Genomic DNA, 27,495 nt, shown 5'->3' with positions numbered 1-27,495 from the left:
TTATCAATTGCATTGAAATAGTCCTGAGCTGTATTCTAAAGTCCAAGTTTCTGAGGGGGTCTGATCAGTCTTCAAGACCGTGTTCTCACTTCTGTTGAGATTGTGTGTAGGGTTCCCTGTGTTGGGGGCTCTCTACCTGACACACTACCTGTGGGTCCCAAATCCTCTCTTTGTTGTGTTGGGAAGTAGTGGAGATTAACCTGATTCCTCGGGAGAAGTCTTTTTGGAGTCTCCACTAAGTAGAATAGACTGAAACAGTCAACATACAGCACATCTGTAGCCTGGGGGCAGGGCATTCTTCCTCCTCCAGACTCCCTTCACCCTCTGGCTAGTGCTCAAACTGGGCATCAGCCTAAAGATTTGTGCCTTAAGCCCTGCTCCAAAGCTCTCTGAGGTCAACGGAAAGACTCTTGTTGACTTCAGTTAGATTTAGATCAAGTCTTTATTGAGCACTTATTTTCAGAGACAATAAGCAAACAATAAGCAAGGGAACTTTGCAGGCCCCATCATCCTGTATTGTTAGCATTTTTCCCTTTTCCTGTCCCCTGCCTTATACTACAGGCTACATTAAAATACAAATAACAAGAATTGAATCTCCCTTTTTGCAAACCCTGGAAATTAAGACCACTGTTTTCAAAAAATGGGGCCTAAAATTTGAACAGCTGAATTACTTAACTTTGCAAAGTGGCCAATATTAGCCTTACTATTAATAGTCCGAACAGTCCAAGAGCGTGTTCATTGAAATTCAGGGCAGCAATAAAATGTCAAGTAAACAGCAATTATCCCGCAAACATTCATCATGTAATCACAGATAACAGTGTTTAGGAGTGCTGGGGATTACATCTAAGCACAGAGTTTTCAAAAACAGAGGCCTAAAGTTAGGAGCCTAACTCCATATTTAGACATAGAAATAAGTGGCTTGATTTTCAAACGTGCTGAGAACCCATTAGCTCCTATAAAGATCAATGAGAGGTGCTGGGGGTTCAACGCCTTTGAAAATCAGGCCACTTATTTAGCTGCCCAAATATTAATTTAGGCTCCTAACTTTAGGCCTCTGTTTTTGAAAACTCTGTGCTTAGATGTAATCCCCAGCACTCTTAAACACTGTTATCTGTGATTACGTGATGAATGTTTGCGGGATAATTGCTGTTTACTTGACATTTTATTGCTGCCCTGAATTTCAATGAACACGCTCTTGGACTGTTCGGACTATTAATAGTAAGGCTAATATTGGCCACTTTGCAAAGTTAAGTAATTCACCTGTTTAAATTTTCCTTTTAATTGCTAAGAGTGGCCGTCCATGCAAAGGACTAAGTGACTGAAAAATGAGACTATTATTTCACCGGAGGAGGTCAGAAAATGATATTTGGAGCTTCTAGACATAGCATCTCTGAAAGCAAATTAATGGATCTCAGCAAGTTACAAAAAATTGCATGCAGGCCCATGTGTCCACTTTCAGCTTGATGTGTCCTAAACTTTAGAAAGCCATTTTATAATGGAAGCAGCAACTGGCCCTTCACTCCCATATGTCCCTACGATGAAATATTATTTTAACACCGGGATAAAACAGTCCTTTAAAAAAAATAAACAAACCAGCAGTTTACAAAGGATCTGAAAGCTGGCTGCGAGTGTTAATGAAGACAGCAGACTCTGCCATGATTTGGGGTGCTGAAAACAAGACAGCAATATATAACCAAATGAAGACTTTATGAGTCGTAAATCTGTCCTGTGATAGCGGCTTGAAATTAGAATTACATTCTCCCCCTAAGTAGTTTGAATTTAGTGGAGCTTTTTATTGAAATTTTTACAAGCAATTGTGAGCTTGTAAAAGCTTTCCTTTCTGTCACAACAATAACTCCAACCTACAGTTCATCAATAAGAAATCAGGGAAAACATCTCAAGGCAATAATTTCTCAGCATTCTGTTCAATCTGACTAATCTGATATGTATACCTCAAGGGTTCTTTGCCTGGTTAAATAAATACAGATTTTTTTTCTAACTTTTTGTATTTGTTGTAGTGCCAATTAGACTGACACCCTAATTTAGTTACAGAAATAATCATATTTTAATAGCCTTAACATCCCAAATTATATCTTTGTCTCAGTACAAGCATCCATTTCCTTTTTAAAACTTCCACAAATATTATTAGCATTAAGGTGTCTAGAAAATAATATGCCTCTAAAAGAGCCAGGTAGCTTCACATAGCACCAGAATAGCTATGTCTGATGGTATTATAGGCTATAGAAAGCCCAATTCAGCAAAGCACTAATTCTGATATTTACTGTAGTAGCAGTTGCTTAAGGCCTAGATGCTCTCATTGTTTCATAGAAAAGTCTGCAAATGATTTTGTTTCTTGCTGTGAGCAGTCTTGGAAGACTATTATCTCTGGGTTATTATATATTATAATGAATCTGCTTTTTGTAACCTGTCTGCAACCGTTCTCAAGAGTCATTGTAGTTACGAAGCTAGACGAAGTATGGTCCAGTTGTCTGTGTACTAGCCTGGGACTCCAGAGACCTGAATTCAATTCGCTGCTTCCCCACAGATTTCCTGTGTGACCTTGGACACATCACTTATTCTGCCTGTGCTTCTGTTCCCCATCTGCAAAAGGGGGATAATAGCACTGCCCTGCCTTAGAGGATAAATATATGAAAGATTTGGGGAGTGCTCAGATACTATGGTAATGGGGACCAGATAAGGACCATAGAGAGACTATCAATGGTGCTGAAGTACTCTATGTAGCTTGAAAGCTCGTGAAATGAATTGTCTTGATTGCAATTGAATTTCTTCAAAAGTAGCCTACGCATGAGCTTTCAATGAGTTTTAACTATGACGAAAGTTTGAAGAGTTGGTAACAAGCTATTTGTTAGCTAGAGTGAAGCCAAGAAACAAAATATGGTGCAATACTCACAAAGAGCTCCTGCTTAATTAATTTTAACTCAGAAACTAACAGATTGACTTGCAAACTCTCAGACAATCTGTTGCGTAAAGAGCATGGACTGGAGAAGATGCATTATATTAGTCATACAAAACAAATAGGTAAAAAGTAACATTTTCAAAAGCATCTGTATGACTTGGGCATTTAGGAGCCTAAATTGTATTGCCTTTCAGTGACACGCCATTGACTCATAGACTTTAAGGCCAGAAGGGACCTATCATCTTTTCTGACCTTTTGCACAGTGCAAGCCACAGAATCTCACCCACCCAGTTCTGTAATAGACTCCTAACCTCTGGATGGTTACTGAAGTCCTCAAATCTTGATTTAAAGAGTTCAAGTTTCAGATTTACACTAATTTAAACCTGCAGTGATCCATGCCCCATGCTGCAGAGGAAGGCAAAAAAAAACAAAACCCAAATATGGTGCTCAGTTAGATCCTGAGCATATGGGAAAGACCCACCAGCCAGAAACCAGGGAAAGAATTCTCTGTAGTAACTCAGAGCCCTCCCCATCTAGTGCTTAAATTATTTTTGAAAATGGGATTTAGCTGCTTTGAAATTTTGTTCTTAATCCCTGCTGCCAGTGAAAAACTCATTCTTAACTATAGAGTCACAACCAACGCTCCCATGATAGTGTCAGTTGTGGACCATCACATTGATACGGTGATTGTTGCTTGCCATTCTGCAGTACAACTACCCAGCCAAGATTTGACACTTTTCTTCTTTCATTCCTTGCTCTGCCATTGGCTTGTTGTGTGGATTTGGGCAACTGACTTCACAACTCTGAGCCTCAGCTTCCCTATCGGTAAAATGGGGATAATGATTCTGACCTCCTTTGTAAAGTGCTTTGAGATTGAGGGCTGGAAAGTATTACACAAGAGCTAGGTATTATTATTACCATCTCTAGATAACATCCCAATGAATCCCAATATCTATGGACTGTGACCCCTGTATAATTATTTCTTGGCTTATGGATAGTCAGTCAACTGGGGAAGAACCCATTCCTCTAGTAAGACATGCTCACTTAGTCCTTTGTGTCATTCCCATGAATATGATCACTACTAGCTAGAGTCATAAAAGGAAAAGAATATACCTGTTGCACTACTGCATTGCTACTGTCCTTTCTGAATTGGCAAATAGCCTTCATGTCTTTGTAGCCTAGGCGGCCTGTGGAGCGTCTGGGGTCCAGCAAATGCAGAAGCTCACTTTCTGCTTGTTAGACTCTAAGAATTTCTCTAACTTATACCAGTTTTACTCTTTGTAACTCCACCCTGTTCCAACTCAGTAGAGATGCTAGTGTTCAATCTGGATTAATAAACCAAGGTGTCCCTGGAATTGGGTTGTTTTTGGAGAGGAAAAAATGTGAAATAAACTCTTCACTTTGAGTACCAAGAAAGCTAATAAGTAATGCAGAGGAACTTGTAATAAGGTAAACTGAAATGAACCCATAGAAACAACTTTGTGGGCGAGACCTTTTCCTCATAATAATTTCATCAGTAATATTCACAATGATAATTAATCGAGGGAATATGAGAAGTTTGATATCCATGATGTTTCGTATTTTACTTATCTTCATCTACATCAAAGGCAAACCTTCAGAACTCAGTCAACCATGCAAAAATTGTGAGTGTTTGCTGCAAGAGGCCATGGGATATAATTGACTTAGCAGGTGGACTCTGAATTCTTTGATAGGTCTTTGCAGGCCAAAGCTGATATGTATTTTATAAAGCACAGTGGGAAAGTTCTCACTTCCTTTGCTGCAGTTCTAAATGGTGCGCCCAGCCCCTCAAAGTGAAGTGTCACGTATATCACCGGGTGTTTTTATTTTATAAAGAAAACGGTGAAAGATGATATATACAAAGGTGAAATATACAATGGCAGTCATCTCATCCTGACATACAACGCTCCAATTCACTGTCACTTGAATCATCAGCTTTTTTTCTTGTTAATGAATCATGTTGCTTGACAACTGACAGAACCTCACATCCCATGTTTGTTTTATGTGAGGCATGGTAGTAGCTCCAAACATGAGAACAAGTCACAGAGACAGTTGAGCACATTTCAGAATCAAGAAAAGCTGTTTTTAGTGTAAAGTGCTAGCAAATTATCTATCACAGCTTCACCTTTCTTTCTTTCTTTCTTTCTTTCTTTCTTTCTTTCTTTCTTTCTTTCTTTCTTTCTTTCTTTCTTTCTTTCTTTCTTTCTTTCTTTCTTTCTTTCTTTCTTTCTTTCTTTGTATCTGTAAGACTGGCAGGGTATATTGTGACATAACAGGGCACAATCCAGGCTAATAAGTGGCTGTGTCACCCCCTGCCATGGAACCTGGGGTGTCCTTTACAATGCCTGGACTGTTCACAAACAACCTTCAGCATGTAAGTCACTCCCAGCTACATCGGTGTGTGTGCGGCAGGCAGCCAGCCAGCCACACCTTGGCTCTTACCAGCCTTGGTTATGCTGCAGGGTGACCCCAACACTCCTCCAGTCCTGGATTCACCCAGAAATGTATGTCCTGTACCGCCAAGCCCTCTCCTGGGCAGTACAGATATATCGAGTCCATTATTCCTTGAAGGGAATAATATACACACAACTTGTTACCCCAAATGGAGTTACCCAGACACTTAAACTTGAACACACTGGATTAGATAAAACAATACAATTACTCAACTAACTACACAGAGAGATTGTAAGTGAGTACAAGTAATGAGGCATAACAGTCATAAATGATTACAAGAAAAATAAAGATAAAATGTTTACTGGTGTCTAACTTAACAAATTATACTAGATTCAAAGCAAAGTTTTCTCACCACATGCTTTCAGTGGTTTTACTGACCGAACTCTTTAGGTCAGGGCCCCTCCCCCAGCATCCAGTGGCTACTTCCTTTGCGTCTTCAAGTGCAATGAATGTGATGAGCAAGGAGAGAGGAGATAGGTGCCTTGGAGTGTTTGTCCCTCCTTTTTTATAGTTTCCATCTCCTGCTTGAAAACCATTTCCAGCTGCGAGCCAGGAGGCACAGAGTCTGTGTAGAAGGATATTCCCTGCTGGTTTTTTCATCTGTTTAACTTTCTTCATCTTTCCTTCCTGCTTGATGACTCTGTTTACTGCTTAAATACAAATTATGGTAAACACACATTCCTTTGTTAAGGACAGACCTGTTTGCCAACGTCTGTCTGGGCAGGCCTGTGGGGTTTGGAACCTGTGTTAATAAAATCATATGGAGGAGTCTTATAACTTTACGTACAATGTTGGCACACATATTTTACCAGGACAATACTGACCAGTAAATTATGAGATTTTTAAATTATACCTCACAAGGCATACCTTGTGCAAACATTGGTGCATAAGGTATGAACAAAACTGATCTGTATTTGCAAGACTGGAAGGATATATGTTATGCAGATACAACATATTGTCTTACAGTTGAAGTCTTGCTGGCTCCATTTAACACTAGAATGAGAATTACAGATTATCTCCTAGCTGCATTTTATTTTAGTCTGGCTGCATATATTAAAATCCACAACTCCACTGAGCTGTTCATGTTTGACCCACTCGGTTGGCACCCCAGCTACGCTATTGGTGAACTGCAATAAGCAAGTTCACAGCAGTGCAGTGTCTGGGGTCCAAAACATTTTCCTTTTTAAAAGGCTGGCTTTGGACAGTCATAAACATTGATCTTTGTGCCCTCAGTGGAATGAAGCTGTTTGGAAGCTGCTGATTTAGTGGGGGATTGGTCCTATTTTGAGCAGGGGGTTGGACTCCTGAGGTCCCTTCCAACCCTGAGATTCTGTGATTCTATGATTCAGAGCCATAAAAAGGCAGGAGAGTGGCTAACCGAGGTAAGGCTGTTCACTGGAGAGGTAGTCTGGCAATCAGAGAGGAGATGAGAAAAATGATGCATTCATTCAGAAGCCAACTGACACAGCAGCCATGTGTGATAGGGTGGTGTACTCAAAGTCTGATACTAGGCATTATTCTACGGATAACTCATACCATTAAGCGATGTGGGGAGTATTGGCAACTGATACTTTTAAGCATTTTATGGTGCAGGCTTTAATAGCAAATTTTCAGGGCCTGTAAAAGGCTCAGCATATATTGTTGGGCCTTCAAAGCTAAGACAAATGGAATAGTCAAGTCAGGTGAACGCGCCTTAGAAATTTAAAGCACAAAATCAGTTTAAAGAGGATGGCCAGCCCCCCTGTGATGATGAAGTAGACGGACCTCATATCTGATCCAGTTTGACAATTCCTATGATCCTAAATTAGAAGGAAGGTGTTTTTAAAAATATTCAATAATATGCCAAGTGGATCCAAACAAAACCCTTTGAATTGTGGAAGAGTTCTGAGTTGGAACTGGACTTTGAGGCCCTAGCTGAGAGCCTTTCATAGTTTCATGGAGTTACCTAGTTTTATCTAAACCATCAAATGACTGAAACAGAAGTTTTGGGGTAAACTTAAAGCGTCTGTGATTATCATTGTGGTATCTGTCCGAAAAAGAAGGCACAACTCCGTTCCTTTGGTAAATGCAGTTCACATTTTTTAAAAAACGGATGTGTTCTAATGATTTTACCAAGAAAAGCTCCTTCCCTGATGCTCCCCAAGGTCTGGAATTGCCTGATATTCTGCACACACACTGCCAAGCCCATCAGTTTGCGCATGTACCAGCAGACAGCTGAGATAGTGATGGGTGGGATTTCTCTCTTAGGTTATGTCTGCCCTGTCATCAGTAGGTGTGATTGCAGCATGTATAGACAGACCTCAGCTAGCTCGGATCAAAGCTAGCTTGAGTAACAATAGCGATGACGTGGCAGTGGCATGGGCTCGCTCTGCCTGCCCAAGACCCTGGGTATGTTCTCAAGTGGCTAGCCTCTGCCGCCACAGTGTCGCTGCTATTGTTACTTGAGTGAGTTTTGATCTCATTAGCTCAGTGATACTCAGACTGTGGCTCACGAGCTGCAAGTGGCTCTTTGATGCGTCTCTCTTGGCAGCACATGAGATTAAAACACTGTGGGATTTAATTATTAACCAATCTAAGCCACTAACCAATCAGGATGCTTTTACTATGTTATTAACCAGTCGTAGTTGATAAAATAATAATACTTGGTCAGTCATTTTGCTGGGAGAATTATATATATATGTATATGAAGCAATGAATTTACACTACTCTGGCTCTTTTGGGGAATGTTGATCCCTAATTTGGCTCCTGAACCACTGAAGTCTGAGTATCACTGCATTAGATCAAAGTTAGCTCGGGTGTGTCTACAGGTGTTGCAATCACATCTCCAGAGAAGTAAGAGGTGAGAGGTGTTTTGGTCACATGACTGGTTACCAAATGATGTGCGTTTGGATGGGAGGAAGAAGTTCTGTGCCTTGCTCAATCCCTATTTTCTATCTCCAATGTTCTTGTGCAATAAACGTATGTGGAGGATTCCCCAGAGCTTTGGCCGGGGCGGGGAGGATTGTCTAAAACTGAAATCTAAATAAATATTGAAAGCATAAAGGCCTAATCCTCCACTTCGTTACAGCAGTTCTATACTTCGTAATTCCACATGGCATGAAACCAGTGTCCCGGAGTGGGGAATCCCAGCCTAAGGCTGAGATTTTCCAAAGGACGTTAAGAAAGTCCCATTGAAAACCACCCAGCTCCTCTGTAAATCCCACCCTCAGTCCCTATATACAGTATACTGCCCAAATAGGCTTGGGGGTGGGGGGACAGATTTTATTTGGCTAATGGGGAATTTGGATAGTCAAGAGGACAGGAGCCAGTCAGTAGCGGAGTGGCCTTCCCTGTGGCCGGGCGCTCATCTTTCTCCTTGCAGTGGCCAGGGGTCTGTGCTCTGCCCTGCTTACTTGCTCCCAGGACAGCGGGGCTGTAAAGGACTCCAGGCCTGCCAGAGGATCCATTCAGCAGCAGGATGGTCTCCTCTATAGCCACAGGCTCATCTTCTTCCTCCTCCTCAGAGTCCTGGCTGGGGATCTATTATCCGAACCTCTGCATTATTCAAATCCCTTCCTTGTCCCCCAGCATGAAATACATGGATAACACGGAGGTTCAGATGATAGGGTTTTGGATAAATGGGGATAATACTGTAGCCTGTTTGTAAAACTGCCACACAAAACAGACCCATAATATCCATAAATACAATTCGTTATTTCTTCAGTGACATTCACTCTCCAGTCTTTAACTAACAGCACAGTGAAATAATAAAACTGCTCCATCAGTTTTTTAATTACATCTGTTGGAAACCAATCCATTATTCTTAATTCTGTGAAACTGCTCGTAAAAGAAAATTACACTAGTGCTTCGTGGGTGACTAATGCTGCTAATTAGAATAAATCAGTAGAGCCGCCTCTACGGTGCAGCCTGCATTTAAGTTAGGTTAACCCGGGTAAAGGAGATGTGGCTACATCAGCTTGAGCTTTTCTGTTTTTAATTGAGTCATGGCTGAATCTGCCTTCTAATGGTTTATCATTGAAATCAACTGCCAGGTGTTTGGGGGTTTTCTTCCATTTACTTTTATTTTTTGTAAGTGATGAAGAAAGCGAGGCTAAAAGTAAAGAAGAATAAACAAATGAATTAAGAAAATGTTTTTCTTTGATAAACACAAGCATGAAATATGTTGCACAGATTCTTGTTTCATCTTGTCCTCAACCACAAAGGACAAGAGTGTATTTAGTTTCCCGTGGCCATTTAGATCTCAGCTTGTTTGTCTTAAAATCATAAAAGAACAAACAAAGGCCCATCTTGCCAAAGGCTTACGCCTGTTCTTCATTTTACACATTAACTTCCGTTGGGTGACTTGTGGGGTTTGAGTCTATGCCCACTGAAGTCAATCGCAAAGCTTCTGTTGGCTTCCATAGTGTGAAATTGGGTCCACCGTGTGTAAAGTTAAGCATGTGTAAATCTTTGCAAGATCGGGGTCTAAATCTGCAAGGATGCTATTAAGAAGCTTCGGTACAAAAACTACCTAAAAATTGTCCTGAGCTAGTCTCTTACTCAGCAAAGCAAATAGGCACATGCTTAACTTCAAGCATCCAGAAAAGTGCTTAGCTGGATAGGGATGGATTTAATCACATCCTTAAATACTTTTGCTGAATTGGGGCCATAGCAAAGAATATCCTCCAGATTCTAAATGTATCATTTTTTTAGGATTTTTTTTAATCTACTCTTTTCTTGATGTTTAATGGAAATAGAACCCACAGAAACAACTTGAACATAATAGCAAACTGTTTTGCAGGAACGTTATGACCCACCCATATTAAGTCTGACTATACTTATATAGAAATGAAAGATGGCTGTATACTGCAGAATTGAACTTCAGGTCAAGATTTTGACTACCTCAAAGTCTGGGGATATTTGGATCCATGGTTTTGGTTCTGGCTCACCTCCATCTTTCAGAGGGACAATGTTATTTTTTCTCAAAGTGCAGAAGATCAGTGTTTGCAAACAGAAAAGATTGAAATAAACAGAGAAATGACGACGAGAACTTCCCTTCCAAGTTTATAAGAGTTATGAACATTGAAGAGTAAATTAAATAAAAACGGTAATAATGTGTCTTTGTAAGTGACAGTTAAGTTGTTGCACAAATGGCTAGGAAATTCCAGCCTAAAAGCAGAAAGTCTATCCTTAACTCAGCCCGTTGTACATCTTCATTGCCACACGAAGGGTACAGGTAACATTACAGAGTCATCCCAGACAGCTGGCGTAACAAGGCACAGCTGCAGCATTGCCAATTCTCATGATATTTGGTGTGTTTCTTAAAGGTTTGTCTCCTGAGGCTTGGGTTGACATGAGAAATCTCAGCTTCCATTTGACATAAAAAATTTCTAGCTTTCATGGTAGTGGAGAAAAGTTTGAAAACATGGCCTGAAGTCATCCTATAGGCTCAAAAACCAGAAGGCAAATAAAACGGAATCCTTGGTGTATTTTATTATTATTATTATTATTATTATTATTATTATTATTATTATTATTATTTTATTCAGGATTTTTAAGTCAGTCTCATGATTTTGGACCATCTGATTCATGTTCTGGTTTTTTGAACTTCAGGGATTGGCAATACTGCAGAAGGACTCTAAGACAGATTTTCCAAAGAGCTCAGCATGCATTTATGCACACACCCCTCCCAAAAAGGAGAGGGGGCGGTGTCAGATTTTCCAATGGGCCCAGCATTTCCACTGTTATCAATAGCGGAAGGAAGTGCGGAATTCTCCACTGTTCTCAGTTGGGGCTGCTGAGTGCTGGCCGTTTTATGAATCTGAGCCCTTTATGTAGATGTCTGAGTGGGGACTGAGCTCTTTTTGAAAGTTTGTATTATCTTGTCTCATTTTTTATTTCCATTGCCTTGCGATGCATAAAATGGCACAACAACTATGATTCCTGACTATGAGAAGTAGATTCCTCTTTGGGAGTCTTCTCCTGTTTATTCTCTTCCAGCAGTTTGCTTCCACTTAGTTGAAAATGTTCCCAGCACTGTTGTAATTCTACACAAGTTTCATTGTGTAAACTGGTGTTTTCCTCTGTTCCACCATCAGGGCTTGCTTGTCTCTGATCTGTTTCTGTTTCAGTTTTCTGGGAATCCACTAAAGTTCAGAAATCAGGAAACAATGGTGTACCTTCCATTCTGTAGTTCACTGAGTTCTCCTCTTCTTCTCATTCACTATTGTGGACAATTTTAAGTAATAAGCCCTACATGCTTTCATAGAAGTCCAGTCCCTAGAACTCATCCTCCTTGTGATGAAAGCCTTCGCCCAGCTCCACTAGGAATTTCTTGGCAGCCCACACTTCTAACTGATATTACTTGACCAGTGATAAGGCTGGAGAAAGTGTTCAACAGCTCCCAGTTTAGCTTTTTCCACAGACGTTGTAGCAGACTGCCAGGGAAGCCATGTTAGAGATGGGCAGAGGAAGGGACAACGGGCAATGTACTGGAATGTAATGTTCAGAGCCAAGTGCATTTCCTTGGAGTTTGCCATTAAAAGCCACTCATGACTACTTCCCTTAATTGCAGCTTGCTGGTAGCTTAGAGGTGAGCTATAGTCCACTGTGGAGCTAGGGAACCCAATGATACTGTTCTAACAGAGTTCAATGCCCTGAGGCTCTACTTTCAAAGCACTCTCCCAGCCTAGCTTCCTCAGCAGGCAGGTTTAAAGCTAGTTGTATTCGATCAGTCGGATCAAATGGGACAATTCTTTGGCAAAGGAACTTTCTACCCGCTGTGCACCATGAGATATCTATACAATGCTACTCAGAGCCTACGGGACCACGCCTGTACCTTTGTAATATGAATCCCGAGGACATCTTACTCCAAGCCAACTCCAGGACAGCTCTGTGGAAATAGCAGAGCGCCCTCTGCTGGCCTGGAACAGTGCCCGCTGATGACTGACTGCTATTGTCAATGTTTCACCCGCCTTGCGACTGCCCCTTGGTCTGCAATTGGGCACCGTTCCCCAAACTTCTGCAGTGACTGTGTGACCCAGTGCCCAGTTTCAGTAAAGCATTTAAATGTGTGTGCTTAAAATTAAGCATCTGCGTAAGTCCTTTGCTGAATTGGGACCTAAGGTGCAGACTGTATGTACTTTCAGTCCCCAAAGGTCAATAAATCCTAATTATTGCAAAGTTTAAATCCCCAATTTAGCCTTTGTGAACAACACCCTGAGAGCAGCTGCACCATCCGGGGTAGTTGCTGAGAAAATGCAGATTGGACGGGGCCACGGAAAATGGGGGAGGAACGGTGGTGCCGAAGTAAATGGAGGAAGAGGCAAAAAAGTTAAATCCGATAATATTTGAAAAAAGTAAATAGAAACGTGTTCTTCCTGTTCTTCCCTCCTTTCATTGCAAATGCAGGAACACAGGGGCTGTTAAGAGCTGGGATCTACATGAGCAGAGGCCCAGAGGAAGAGTGAGCCACCTGCCATGTTGGAATTGGATGAATACGGCTCCAAACCCAGCAGTCATATGGATAACAGCTTCCTGAAACGTTTTGTAGGCATATACGTTGAAACATCTCCCAAAGCATCAATGTTGCATACCAAAAATGGTGGCTGCTGCCTGGCACCAGCTGTTGATTATGGTCCTCCTTCCCCTGGTACCGGCGGTTGGGTACATAGGCCCTCTACAGGCACCACCCATTGGGTACCCGTACCCCTTACAGGCGCTGGTCGTAGGGTACCCGGGCCCCTTCCAGGCACTGGCCATTGGGTACGTGGGCCCACTCCAGATGCCAACTGTTGGGGATGCTGTGGTCCAATCCATAGCTCCTTTCCCCTAGCCAGGATCCTTCCCAACACCAGCATGCCCCCACACCCCCAGTGCTTGCCCTGCCTACTGGCCCTGTTCCCTCACTCCATATTTGCTCTCACTGTATTGTCTTCATATCCACTCTGTGTCAGGCACTGCTAGCCACTCTTTAGCACCTCTCAGTTCCAAAGAGAGATGCATTTCCCCATCCCCACTGGCTTACAACACTCACCTAGGGGAGGGGGGAACCTACAAAGGCTTTTATCAAAGGCTTGCTGTTTGTTTGGAATTTGTCCCCTTGGATTCAGCATTGACCATGTGCACCAAACGGCAGAATGACTTGTGTCATGTTTGTTTGTGGCGGAGGGGGGAAGTACAGTGGTCTTTGGGCCAAGAGCTGTATGGTTCTATGCGTCAGCACAAAGGTGCCTCTGACTAGGGCCTGTGGGTATGACCTTTCCATAAATATTAATTAATCCTAATACTTGGAGGGAAGAGGGAATTAGTAGGATACATTAAACCCTGACTAACTGTGTTTCAGTAGAAATAATTTCTCTTGAATTTCCCCCGGCAGAGTGGGAGGATGTAGTTAAAGCACTGGACTACGAGGTGGGAAATCTGAGGTCAGTTCCTGGCTCTGCCCCAGACTTTCCTATGTGACCTTAAGTGAGTCAGTTAATCTTTGTGGGCCTCAGATTCCCATCTGTAAAATGGGGATAAATATATTACTTTTCTGCCGCTCGTTGTCTCGCCTCTGTTTAGATTGTTAGCTCACTGAGGCAGGGACTGTCTCTCACTGTGTGTTTGTGCAGCTCCTAGCACAGGGGGGCCCGATCTTGGCTAGGGCCTAGGTGCTATTGTAATGCAAATACATGAATTACTAAGAAAAAATTCAAATTCTTCCATGCCAAGGTAAAACATTCCATGGAAACAGCAACTTTCAACATTCATTAGCTGTATTTGTATAAAAATGAATGTGCAACTGCTGACATGTTGTTCTACCAGGTTATGTTTATAGGATTCTCTTGCTTTGCGGCTTTATTTTTACTGTGAACTTTATTCATGTTGTGACTTTGCTTTGTGAAAATCAAGAGGAGAACTAACGGCATGGATCCCTGTCGCCCAGGTTCATGCTATCCCCAGGCTACAGGAAGCCATGTGTCTTTCTCCTCCACTCCATATCGTGTTTTCAGCATGTGCTTTGAAAAGATAATGACATTGTCATGCCCTTAAAGTCAGCATAAGAATCTGCCCCACAGCTCAATAGTAGAAGCAAAGTGGAAGATTCTACTGTCTGATAAAGATCATCTGCTGTTTCCTGTGCTAAGGACGAAAAGTTGAGCAAATATAAAGGTCATCTGTGTTTATATTAACAATACAACAGTTACACTATGTTTCGTAACAAAGTTGGGTCATTATTTATCCACTTGTCCTTTATATCATTGCTTTGAACTGTCTGGATTTGCTTATCGTGATATTTCTAAAATCTGTAAACAGCCAAAGAGAAGAATTTCTGTTTCTCTAAATAGAGTGTTAGGTCATTTTATTATCAGAGCCTTAGAAAGCTGCCCATCTGTTGTTCTTTCACATCTGGAATAGCATATGCAACCTCCTCCTAACTGTTAATTATTTCAAGGAAATTACTACAGTAACTGCGCCATGTATACACTGTATCATTGCTTCTCTTCATCTTGCCTTTTCACCGTTAGCAATGAATCACAGACAACTTTCCTAAAACAAACCAAGAAACCAACCATCTTCGACACACCTCGCTACAGTAATTTTTCTTTTATATTATTAAAGCAAATGTAATGTTTTCATTTTCACTTGCTAGCTCCTCTGTTTAAAACTACTTACGCATGTTCCTTGGTCCCTATGTTGATAATTAGGTTACCTGTGGGTAGCGTTGAACATGATTATACAATCAGCTTTCAATTTAGTTTCATACAACAGAGCCATTTAACTTTAGGTGTGGAAACGAGTGATTAAATAGGTCTAGAGTACATTGACCTCTTCACATCTCATTGAAAGCATATTTGTTCATGATAGAAGACCCTGGGAAGCACTGAAGTCAAATAGTTCAGTCCCCAGGAAAACGGGAAGCCGCTCTGATTATAAGCTCTTTGGGGTAGACTTTCCTAGTGCAGTGAGGCCCGGACCCCTGACTGGGACCGCTAGCCACTACTGCAGTACAAATAAAAATAATCCTAGAAGCTAAAGATACTTGAAGATTAAATGATCCCCGTTCAAGTAGCATGATTTGCCTTCAAACACGTGTATCATTTCAACACACAGCATACTGTGTGCATGAGCGCATTTCTTCACTGCCACGGATCTTTCGTCCAGACATGGCCCTTGTATGTGGGAATCATCCTCATCAGTTCTAGAATGACGGTGTGGAGAAATACACCGAGGGCGGACTTGCGTGTGGATTTTCAGCAGTTGGGGGAATCGCTTCCTTTTAACCGCTTTAGGGGTGTGTGCCGAGGATTCACACAATGCTGTGTGAAATGAGGTACCGCAGGAAAACACACACCTAGAATATAGCAGGTGCTGTCACTTTACCTCAGCTGTATCAGCTAGCAATCCAGCATGCAAGCAGCCATGCGCGCCATGGCATCCTGATCTCACTCGATGAGCATCACACTTCTGACGAAAACACATCACTGAAGAAAAAGGCTTTGCTGCAGCAGTAGGGTTTCCACATGCCCCCGTCTTCTCCCCAGGATGGCCCAGGGGTGGTATGCACAGCGGCTGTCATGGGCTAGTGTGACGACCTTGGGGAGGCGGTAGGGGGCGCTGTGAAAGCCCTGCAGCCTCTCACACTTGGTAAGTTTGTTTTTTTTTGTTTTTTCTTTTTTCGGTGGTTGGGGCTGGCGGTGTGCACCTGTTGTCATTAAATGCAATCTCTAAGGGAGTAGCCCAGTGTCACATATAGCACACTGCATATTGCTCTGCACACTGCAGCAGGACAGGGGTCCTCAGATTTTTTCATAGCATGGACCACATGCTCAGGGACACCTCCCCTTCCTATTCACAAGTGCACAGATCCGCTGCCCGCCCCATCCATGACCACGCAGCCATCTCATCTACTCTCTGTGATCACGTAATGTCCCTGTGGCACCTATGGCAATTGGTTTTGGGGAAGAGTAAGACCAAGGAAGTACCAAGTGTGTTGTAGACATCTATCTATTTAGCAGCTGGAAATAAGGAGAATGGCCAGCCAGGCCACCTCCATCAAGCGCTCCATGGGCAGCAGCAATCCACAGAGTAGGTTTGGATGGCTCTTAGGGGGATAGTTGAAAAGGCAACAGAATAACTACCCAGTAGGGTTAGGACATGTAAGATAACACTGCTTTCAGGACCAGGGAGATGGGAGCGTAAGGAAGTGAATATTCTCAGCTCAGTGCGAAGGCTTTGCCATAGCTATATGTTATGATATGTGTCAGCAGTGCCTTGGTTATGTTCATCCAGTCAGTATTCCTCTCTTCCTTGTTTCACAGACCAATGGGATCCAAACAGGAAAATGAACGAGAAGAAACAGCAGGAGACAGCACTCGCCAGTCCAATGGACCAAGCCAGAACCCAAAGCCTCTCAGAAGGACAAGGGGAAAAAGCCTGAAATACGAAGGTAGGTGCCTGTGGATTCACTCCGCAGCATACGGAGTCTTCCTGGAAATGGAGGTGCCAGCCACCTCTTCCCGCAAAGGCACAAGGGTGTCCATAGCTGGAGGGAAGGGAACGAAAGGCAAAGGATGTGAGCTACACTAAGAATGTCAGCCAGATCCTCCCCTGCTATAAACTGGTGTTGCTCCATTGAAATTAATCTTCTGTTGAAACCAACAGCTACTGGTCGCTAGCTGAGGAGCTGAGATTGAGTTTTTGCTTTTGGGAAACCATTGATTAGATACTATAGATTCTTTATTATTATTTAATGTTCCTATTGTGGTAACAACCAGGGTCTCCAATCATGGCCAGAGTCCCCCTGTGGTGGGTGCTGCTAAAACCTAGTGCCTGCCCCAAAGAGCTGACAATCTAAGGGCTGACCGTGAGGAGAAAACAACCAGTCTCCATATGTTTTTGGCTTAGCTGAGCCTTCATATACAGTTGTTCATGGACAATGTCATGAGTTAACTTGTCATGTGATTTTCAATGGGCAGCAGTGTTGTTATATACATTTCCTAGTGAACAGATATATTGTATTCACAGCCTTGTTTAACTTCCAGTAGTTCAGAATCTAGTGCCCTTTAATGGCCACACGGGTCAGTAAAAAGACAATGCAACTGTATTGCAATTATACTTAAATATATATTTTATTATTTGTTTGCATATTTGTCTAGTGTTTTTTTTTCTGTCTGAATGGTTGCAGTGTGCATGTGGCTGTATGTGTGTGGATGTACATGGATGCCTGTGGATGTACCAGGATGAGTTGGGTGTGTAGGATGAGTTTAAGTGTTGTTCTGCATTAGTAAATATGCGTAGGCCCTCATTAGTGACAGATGTGTATCTAACACAGTGGGGGTGGTTCAACTTCTTCTTTCTTTCTTTCTTTCTTTCTTTCTTTCTTTCTTTCTTTCTTTCTTTCTTTCTTTCTTTCTTTCTTCTCCCATTGTGGTTTGTGCACATCTCATCCAAAGGATTTGTTACATGTTGAGAGAGCCCCGTTTGCTATTTATGTTACTTGTCTGAAAGCTGTATGTGCTGTGATTGTTCCATGTAGGTGAGCCAAAGAGTGCATTAAGTAATTTAATAAGTAAATTCTGTGCTACAAACCACACCACAGATCTCACGGGAGACTCTGGTCTCTAGTAATTGTGGGGCTGACAGCTGCTTCTGTACCAATCAGTAGATGTGAATCCACAGGCACCTCTTTCCAGAAAACCAACAGGTTGATGCTGTAAACTCCCCCCACCCACCCCAGGGGGCATGGTTGAGGACAAGAGTAGCTACTGTTGAAACGCTGACCCTGTATTCCACCAGAACACATCTGTCTAAACCCTTACCTCGGCCAGCTCCACTAATACAGATTTCCAAGTCAGCATCAGTGTAACTTGCAAGAACAGTGACGCTATTTAGGGAGCATTTACCCCTGTGGATCTTTCAAAGGGTAGATGTAAGCCCTAAGTTTAAAATAACAATAGCAATAATAATGTAAATTATGGCTAGGCTGGGTATATAAATAAGGCCTCAAGACAAGCAAAGAAATTGTAAAATGACCTGAAGAGATCTGTCTAAGCTCTGTGTAAACTCAAAAGCTTCTCTCTCTCACCAACAGACGTTGGCCCAATAAAAGATATTACCTCCCCCACCTTGTCTCTCTCATATCCTGGGACTGACGCAGCTACAACACCACTGTAAAAATGAAGGAAGAGAACGAAAGTCACCTGTTTTCTATCAAAATTCAAATTTAGAACTCTCCAAACATTACCTCAAGGGACAGGAATATGTGTCTGAGACACGAGGAAATTAACACTCCACTACATGCCAGAGGAGTGCCCTAGGAGGCAGACATCTTGGAAAGAGGTGATAAAGGCCAGAAAGGGCGGCAGATAGATTGTGGAACTCCTTCTGTATGCGGGGCTGGAAAAAAAAGATACATTCAAAAACAAAAACCCATGGAAAATACTAGTAGCTGGGCTAATTGCAGACAGTTTAGTAACACTGGGGAAATGGAAAGACACTTCCCTTCTTTAATGTGCACTTCTGTGATCTGGCTTCTGTTCAGGACCTGAGGAAAAATGTGTCTCGATTCCTGCTTCTTTGTTACATGCACTCTTCACAGTCACTGTCTGCAAACCTGACTAAGAATAATTAGCAATTAAATAAACCCAAAGAAACAAGCACTATAGTTACTACACTGTTAAGTATCAGAGGGGTAGCCGTGTTAGTCTGTATGCACAAACACAACGAGGAGTCCGGTGGCACCTTAAAGACTAACAGATTTATTTGGGCATAAGGTTTCGTGGGTAAAAAACCCACTTCTTCAGATGCATAGAGTGAAAATGACAGATGCATCTGAAGAAGTAGGTTTTTTACCCACGAAAACTTATGCCCAAATAAATCTGTTGGTCTTTAAGGTGCCACTGGCCTCCTCGTTGTTTTTGTACGCTGTTAAGTCGGCCTCAGAAATGCTGTGTTTTCATAAACATTCCTTTTGTAGCTAGTAGATTCACTGATGCACCTAGTGTTGGTTCCATGTAGTGACTCCCTGAGAAATGGCACCATTTATGTTTGTACCAATGGAAATTCAAAATCCAAATGGTAAGAATTTAGGGGGAGACTTTCAAAGGCAGAATGGATAGTTGAGGTACCTAACTCCATTGATTTCCAGTGGGAGTTTGGCACCTAATTGCCATTTGTGCCTTTGAAAATTTCCTCCTTACTGCCTACTAACATTTGGGCAAATTATCTGAGGCCAGATCCAAACCCCATTGACGTCAAAGGGAGTCTTGCTGTTGACCTCAGTTGGCACAGGTTCAGGCCCATAATGAACAGCTTTTTCTTCTGCACTAGGATCTATCAGGTATTTGCCGATGTCTTAGCTGATCTTCTACTGTTTGTGTGGTAGCAGCCTGGACCTGACTTGCCCGCCTTTGTCACGCCAATCCAAATGCCTCCTGAAACCTGACCCTCTTTCTCCAGTTACAGCAACAACTTCCCAAAATATTATTGTGTATGGTAGCTTTTAGAGGGAGTAGTTCTTTAATACAGTCAAATACCAGGAGCTGCTCTATGGTTCTGGTTTGGTTCAAGAGGATTTTAGAGCTGAAACTGCTTGCATCTATGAAGACTGTGGCTCTTCAGAGGAGGCCGTGTTGTTGCTGTTGTCCACCCATTGGAGTGGAATGTAGGGCCATAATATGTGGCTCTTAATAAACCATCTTCATGAAGTGAGATGTAGAGCTGGCCTCCTGGCTAGTAAGAATTAGGCCTTACTAGACCTATGGGAGGAAGCTTGCGGCGTCGGGTGACGATGAGATTTGTTCATGTGGTTGAGCTGGGATACCTTCCTCCTTGGTATAATAATGAGGCTGCTGGCAGTGTTCTCCATAAGGGCCCCTGTGGTCTTTTCCCTTTGGAAGGTGCCCCCATCCTGGTCTGAAATATCCAGAATCTGCTGGCCACAAGGGCCAGCTGCAAGGGCTATCTTCTTAGCAGGGCTGCTGAAGAAGCAGAGATTGTTTGGGGGGGAGGCGAGGAGAGAGAATGTTTAGGGGAAAAATTGAGACTATGATTTCTTTTTGCACGGCCTGGTTACTTGCATTATCCTCTGTCATGGGGCTTCTGCATGCTTTGGGATTTATTGTATTCTTACATGGGTGTCAGATATGGCTCGGGTGCTCTGGCATGGGCCCCTTCTCATTGTTATTTCATAAATCTCAAGAATAAATAAATAATTGCACCCCACTGGGATGTAGTAATATTCTAGCCTGGTTCTTCCCAGACATCCTACTGTATCTGTTGCTAAATGATGGAGAATTACAGTTTTGGCACGGAAGAGGTAGCACAGATTGCAGGGCTCCTGCCCAGTCTAATCGGTAAAGTAGAGATCAGAGGTGAATTCTGGCAAATCTCTTTTCCTGCCTAAAGGCCCAGCCCATGGGATTATGTAGCCTACACTCATCAGCTCCAAGTTTGCTGTTACCACAGATGATTTGCTCACCTGAGGTGCCTCCTGGTGCAATATGTCATTACACATAATAGAGCTTCACTTGTGGGTCCTGGGAGCACTCTATGACCACCCCGCCCCCATCACATTGATTGCTAGGAGCACCAGTTGTGTTCATCACCAAGTAGAAGATGCCTCCCAGCATGCCATCTGGAGGTTGCTCCTCCGGTTGTATCCTGGAGGATCTAGTCCTCACATACTGTTTTCTTCTTCCACTGATGATGGCCTTTCTGAGGTCAGCTATCAGTCAGGGGGTGGGGAGAAACTACACAGAGATGAAACCCTTCAGGATAGATCTGGAACATTAGGGCCTCCATCTGTTTTTTAAACCAACCGTACAAAATGCTGGAGTTTAGTACACAGGAGCTCCTGCAAGGTTGTGTTGGTGTAGAAAACCAGATCCATTATGTCTCTTCCTCAGTGTAAACCAAGAATTAATCATGGCACAAGAGGTAAATGTGTGGGGGTTTCCTGTGTAAACTGCTCTGTTGGACTGGTAAATATTTCTAGTATTGTCACAAATAGTCAACACAAATGTAACGAATGCAAGTTTAGCTTTAGCTCTGCGTGTTTACCATTACGACTTTAAACTGTTTATAGGAAGGGAAGCACTATAAAGGTCCCTGAGGAGGTGGGCAAAACCACATGGATAGACAAGGCTTACTGCAATGAAGTGTTTGGTTTAATATTCAAAGAACACATGGTCACTTTGCAGCAGCTATTTGTCATTTAAAACATTGTTGTTGATACTTGACAGTGACACCAACCTAAACCATTCATAACAACTCCAGAAATGAGGTGTACTAACAACTGGTAGGATCCAGCTGGATTCTTTCTTATCTGTGTGTTGTCAAACAGGGCTACTACAAGCTTGCTTTGTCCATCGCAAATACTGACGCAATGGCCAATACGAAAGACGTGTCTTAATCTTTCTAATCAACATAATCAGCTATCATTTTTACATCCTTTTTCTTAAAGCCCTAGCTTCTGGAGGTATGTCACTAGGTGAGAATCTCAGCTTTCGTTTAAAAAACAAGGAATCGTGTAGTCTCCGTGATTGCACAGGAAAGCCTGAACTCATGAATGAGAGGAAGGATGGTCCAGTTGTCACGGCGCTAGCCTAGGCTTGGGAGACTGGGGTTCAAGTCCTTGCTCTGCCATGGAGTTCCTGTGCAATCTTGGGCAGATCACACAGCCTGTCTGGGCCACAGTTCCCCACCGGCAGCACTGCCCTGCCTCCCAGGGGTGTTGTGAGGGTGCATACGTTAAAGATTGCGAGGTGTAATAGATACTACAGTGATGAAGGCCAGATAAGTACCAGAACCTGAATGGTTACAGCATGAGAAGAGAGGTAAAAAGGCCCCAAGAGATACTGTTTTTAAAAATCTCCTGATTTGGGGGGTGAGAGGAGCTGAGGCGGGCTGACTCATGACTTTGAATGCCAGGGTCTAGCAATACGGTAGCTACATTTATTAGTAAGAAACAAAAACATCCCAGCTAGTACAGACGGGAAAGCAAGTAAAAGAGAGGAGGAGGGCTGGGCTTTTCAGAAGTGCTCAGCATTAGCCTGACTCTGCTCCCACTGAAGCCAACAGTAAAACGACCGACTTCAATGAGTACTTTAGAAAAACCCAACCTCTGATTCCTAAAGGGATACTCTTAGTCCCGATACTAAACATCATCTCACTCCCACATTTTGGTCAGTAACTACGTCAATCTTCTGGGTAGGGGATTGGGGCCAGATGTTGGGAAAAGGCATTCTCCAAGCTCTTCAAATGCAGTTGCTTGCTAGAGACATCACACTATTTAACACATCGGGAGTAGCTTTGCAGAGACACTGATTGTGGTAATGTACTACCAGCCCTCAGTGTGGTGCTTTTCCTGCAGTCCTGTAGCTAGTGTAGATTGTGAGCTGTGTACAATGGACTAATCAGGCAAAGCCTCATGTTTCTCCATTATTGGAGGCCCACTCTAAGGAGATGTTGAATTAGATCCAGACTGATGTAAATCCATGACCATGGTGGAGCTATGCCAGCTGAGGATCTGGCCTCACTGAGCTTTCTCAAGAGGGGGAAGTGGAGAGGAAATCCTCCTAGGGGACAGAGAGATTTTGGGTAAATGTGTAGGAGGGCAGTAGGTCCAGGTACACAGTAAGTAGTCATCAGGTCATCAGTGGGAAGAGTTGGGGCTTGAAGGCTGAGAGGTAAGGAGTGGGATGGAGAGAAGAGAATTAGAGGTCTGATCCAAAACCCATTGCAGCCAATGAGAATCCTTCAGTGGGCTTTGGATCAGGCCCAGGGTGTAGAAAGAGCAGAGAGGATGAAGGGAGATGACAAAGATGTAAGAGAAGATGCAGAGAGATATCAGAAACAAGTGTTACAACAGGTGCAGGGGACCTGCAGGGATGGAGGGGTCCCATACTTCTTTCCAGGAAGAACTGTTTGTTGTGACTGAAACATCTAGGGTGCTGCTTGCCATGTGCCTTTTTAATTAGGCAGCCATTCGGTGCCATTGCACTGCATTGTGGCTTTCTCGTGTTGATCATTGACAGACGCTATTCCTCATGATATCTGCTGTCATCCCATTAGCAATTATCTGGCATTTGATGTTTCAACTTTAATACAAGGATATAAAATCATAGAAATGTAGGGCTGGAAGGGACTTCATGAGGTCATCTAGTTCATCACCCCACATTAAGGAAGGTCCATCCCTGTATACATAGGTGACACTATACCTAGACCATCCTGAAGGTGTGTTTGTCTAACCTATTCTTAAAAATCTCCAGTGACTGAGATATGGATTGGCTAAGGGTACAACTTTGATCATACACATCATCCAATATTTTATAGTGGGACAACTATTTATTTTTACAGCATTTAGGCCCCAATTTAGCAAAGCACCCCTGTTTAGCAAGCCACTTGAGCATGTTACATTTAAGCATGTGTTTAAATCTCATTGACTTCAGTGGGATGTAAGTACATGCCGAAAGTTAAGCATGTGCTTGCATACTTTGCTGAATCAGAACCTTAAATGGCAGACAAAATAATGTATAGCTAAGTGATAAAATATAAAGCTATATTTATACCTTGGGGTTCTGATGAGGTGACAAAACTGCATTATAAGATCCCCACTGGAATGATAACTTTGCCATGCTAGTGTAAAAGGAGTTCAGGGAAGACCCTGGAATGGATACGGATATGGCCTTGCTATCCGAGGGATACTACGGATTTTGCTAGTAAACGCCCCCTAGTGTTTATTGGGAGAACCACCTTACCAACCACTTTTTGCAATGAAAATGAGGGGAATTTACTTGATCATCATACAGGAAGAACATGCCACCTGTGAAACTGGTTGTTTTTTCCCCTAGTGTTGGCTGCATCATGCACCGTACAACAAGGCCAGTCTGAGAGAAGTTTCACAGCAGTTCGTCAGAGCACCGGTGCAGCCATTTTAAAATGTTACTTACCTTAGGAGATATCTTTGACACTGAAACCATCAGGGCAGAGGGACAATTTATAACTTAACACTTCAAAACTTAGAAAAATATGAATTGTTCAAAGCAAATTTTAAGCTGACATTTTTACTCACTAGCTGCGGTATGTGCCATCATGTTAGCTCTCTCGGTCTCCATCTTCCTCGCTATGGATTAATTTTGCCATAGTAGCACTTTGGGGTCCCAGATTAACTCAGGGCCCCATTGTGCTCGGCATTGTATGGACAGTAAGACTCGGTCGCTCCTGAAGAGCTGATAAGTCAAAGGGTGGGTTGGAAGCACCATTATCCTTTCTGTTCAACTTCACCTCTCTAAGGAACATCAGCCCATGCGGTATTGCTAACCTGGACTGGACTGTCTTTTTGCTGTCTATGGATGCCACAAAGATGAGGGCACATAATTCTTTCCAGTCTCCCTCTCCATTCAAATACTGCCAATTGGCCTCCGCTCGATGGGAATACTGAGCTTTGCCCGTTTTTACTAGCTCTAACCCCAATGGTGCATCACCCATGTTATAGCAGAGCAGTTACAGTTGACCTGTCTATTGTACTTATCTAGCCCTCTTGGCTATAGTACCTGAGCCCCTCTCCAAAGCTCCCTGTGAGGGAGAACAGAGCTGTTATCCCCACTGTACATATGGGGCACTGAGGCACAGGGCGATTTGCCCAAGAGGCACAGGCAGCCTATGGCAGAGCAAGGAGCTGAACCCTGGGGGGCTCTCATGTCCCCACCTAGCACCCCAACCACTGGACCATTCTTGCTCTCTACATGGGCCCAGTACGATAGTATTGAAACACTGTCTATAAACCCGTATGCTACTCTCATCTCACAGCATTTGCCTTTACAGCATGTTGTGCCTAGTGTTTTATTTTGTTTACTCTGTTGCCTTTTTAATAAAATTAAAATGAAACCTCCAGCTTTGCAAACTTCCTTCTTCTATCACCTTAAAATGGTACCCCGTCTGCAAACTCTTCGCTCACGCGAGCAGTCCTGCCAACAGCAGTAAGGCTGCTTCCATAAGGACTATTCCCAAAGGAAAAGTTTTGCAGGCCTTTACTTTGTGTTCAAAGTCTTCAGCAAGTTGTTTTAGGCTATCATAATATATCATTCTTGACTAAGGCCCAGATCCAGCTAATGCCAACCCTAAGCATTCAAGAATCATGAGTCATGGCCCAAAAGATCATGGGATTGACTTAAAAATCATGACATTTTCAAAGTAATAAGTGTGGAGATTTTCTATGTGCCTCCTGGCTTTTTTGAACCTTTAGGGCTCATATTTTCAAGCTTTTCTCCCCAACCATAAGGGCTAGAAATGGGCTTTTGATTTGTAAATGAAAGCTGAGATTCTGGTGTATTCACATGATTCCAGGGCCTGGGGCTTTAAGAACAATACCAGATATCATGAGACTTGGGATAAAATCTGAGGGCTGGCAACACTGCACCCTTCAGTAACTTTATACCTATGCGTCGTCCAAGTGAGTTCAATGGGATTAGATAAATGCCTAAAGTTACACACAAACATAAGTTTGTGCAGAAGCAGGTTCTGTATTTATACTCTCTGGTATCTGAAGAATAAAAAGAGTGTTAACAAAGAAAGCTAACATGGTGGTGTGAAAAGCATGTGAAAGCCATGGCAATCTGTACTTGCCCTTTAACAATCAGAATTTTTGTTAACAGGTATCTGTATGGCTTCTCTCCTGATTCTCCATGATGTACATCACTTTCACCATGTTCTTAAAGGTTGGGCACATTGGGCTTTTGTCTTTGTTTTGGTTTAAGGTTAAGGAAGACTTTGGAATGAAGCATATTTAAAATATGCAGCCAACCCCAGCCAATTATACTAACATCTCAGTGTGGATTGCCTTTGCCGTTCAAATAATAACAAAACCTAGGCTTGAGCTGGTTAGCAGTTGGGTGGCAAGGCAAAGGCAATTAATCACACACTGACACGCTCAATCAGCAGAATTAGAATGTGCCTCTTTAAACACAGATAAAGGCCTAGTTAATTATCTATGGTGGATAGGGTACTTGCTCATGTCTAATCGGCCTTTGGTCTCTCTTCCTTGGGGAGGCAGTTTATTATTTGCTAACTCCAGATCTGAAAGTGCCAAGAAACTGGGTTGTTGGGTTTTTTTTAGAATCCTTTTTTTATGGAAACGTCCTGGCATATTTAGTCAGACCATTGTTTCTCACACCTTCTCCCAAAGGTCAGGTAGAGAAAACCTGCCTTTGATCAGAACATTTCTGTACTTGGTTCTTTGTTGATCAGAGAAGAGTAATATTTTATTGTGGTCTGGAAAGAAAGCGTTCAAATATGTCACACCCACTTGCTCCCTTACTCAAAGGACTCTGTTCCATCTGTATCCGAAGGAATTAGTACAATGGTTCTCGTCAATTGACATTTCAGCTGGCAAACCTGGTACCTTTGGCACACTACCGTGGAGGCTTAAAAGGAAGGGGGACCACCACTTTAGTTGCTTTGTGTGATGTATTGAAACCTCTGTGAAAATTGTAGGCTGTCACTTCAAATTTCAAGGGTTTTTCATGGTCCTGCCAGCAGGTGAATGTGTTCTGTAGGGAAGAGTCCGATCTGGGCCTAATAGAAGTCAGCCTGCAGCCAACCAGCCTAGAACAAAGTGAGTTGAGTTGTACCTCTCTCTTTTAGGGACCAGCCCGCTTTGTCTCTCTGGTTTCGGGATTCTTGTGTATTATTGTTGTGAGTTCTAAAAAATAAAGTCGTGTTACGTTGTGACCTTCCAGCCAGAATATTTGTTTTTATCTAACATCTACGCTGCTGCTGGGAGTGAGCGTCCCAGTCTGGGTGGACAGACACCCCTCGCTAGCACACTCAGAACAGAGTGTGGCCATTGAGGCACGGGTAGTACCCAAGCCCACCCAGCCCCCTGGGTCCACACACGCTTGTGCCACCATGTCCACACTGCCATTTCTAGCACGCTAGCTCAAAGCTCCCGCGTACACATACCTTGTGTATGCGGTGAACACTGCACTTGGTTGATGGCCAGTTGCAGCAGGTCTTGTGCTGCAAAGATGTTTCCTGTATGCCCTTCCCCCCTCATCCGCCCACTCTCCCTGATCTCCAGAGCAAGGGCACAAGTGACAACGGCAGCAGTGCAGAAATCGAAGAGGCAGCAGGCAGGTCCA

At 42.9% G+C, this 27,495-nt stretch overlaps 1 protein-coding gene across 9 annotated transcripts in view; it reads left to right on the top strand.

The window, feature by feature from the left end:
- NRG1 (neuregulin 1) overlaps positions 1 to 27,495 on the top strand; it is a 703,230-nt gene that overhangs the window by 399,220 nt on the left and 276,515 nt on the right. Inside the window, exon 3 of one of the 9 annotated variants that reach the window (XM_073345925.1) lies at positions 16,675 to 16,802. The exons of the other annotated variants lie outside the window; for them this stretch is intronic. Coding sequence (XP_073202026.1) covers positions 16,679 to 16,802 — 124 coding nt within the window. The 5' untranslated portion in view covers positions 16,675 to 16,678. The remainder of the gene's footprint in view (positions 1 to 16,674; positions 16,803 to 27,495) is intronic. 9 annotated transcript variants of the gene reach the window in all.

The sequence above is a fragment of the Lepidochelys kempii genome, chromosome 5 (assembly GCF_965140285.1).
Source record: "Lepidochelys kempii isolate rLepKem1 chromosome 5, rLepKem1.hap1, whole genome shotgun sequence".
Lineage (NCBI taxonomy): Eukaryota > Metazoa > Chordata > Testudines > Cheloniidae > Lepidochelys > Lepidochelys kempii.
The sequence above is the reverse complement of the archived record's forward strand: the minus strand, read 5'-3'. Positions and strand labels throughout refer to the sequence as shown.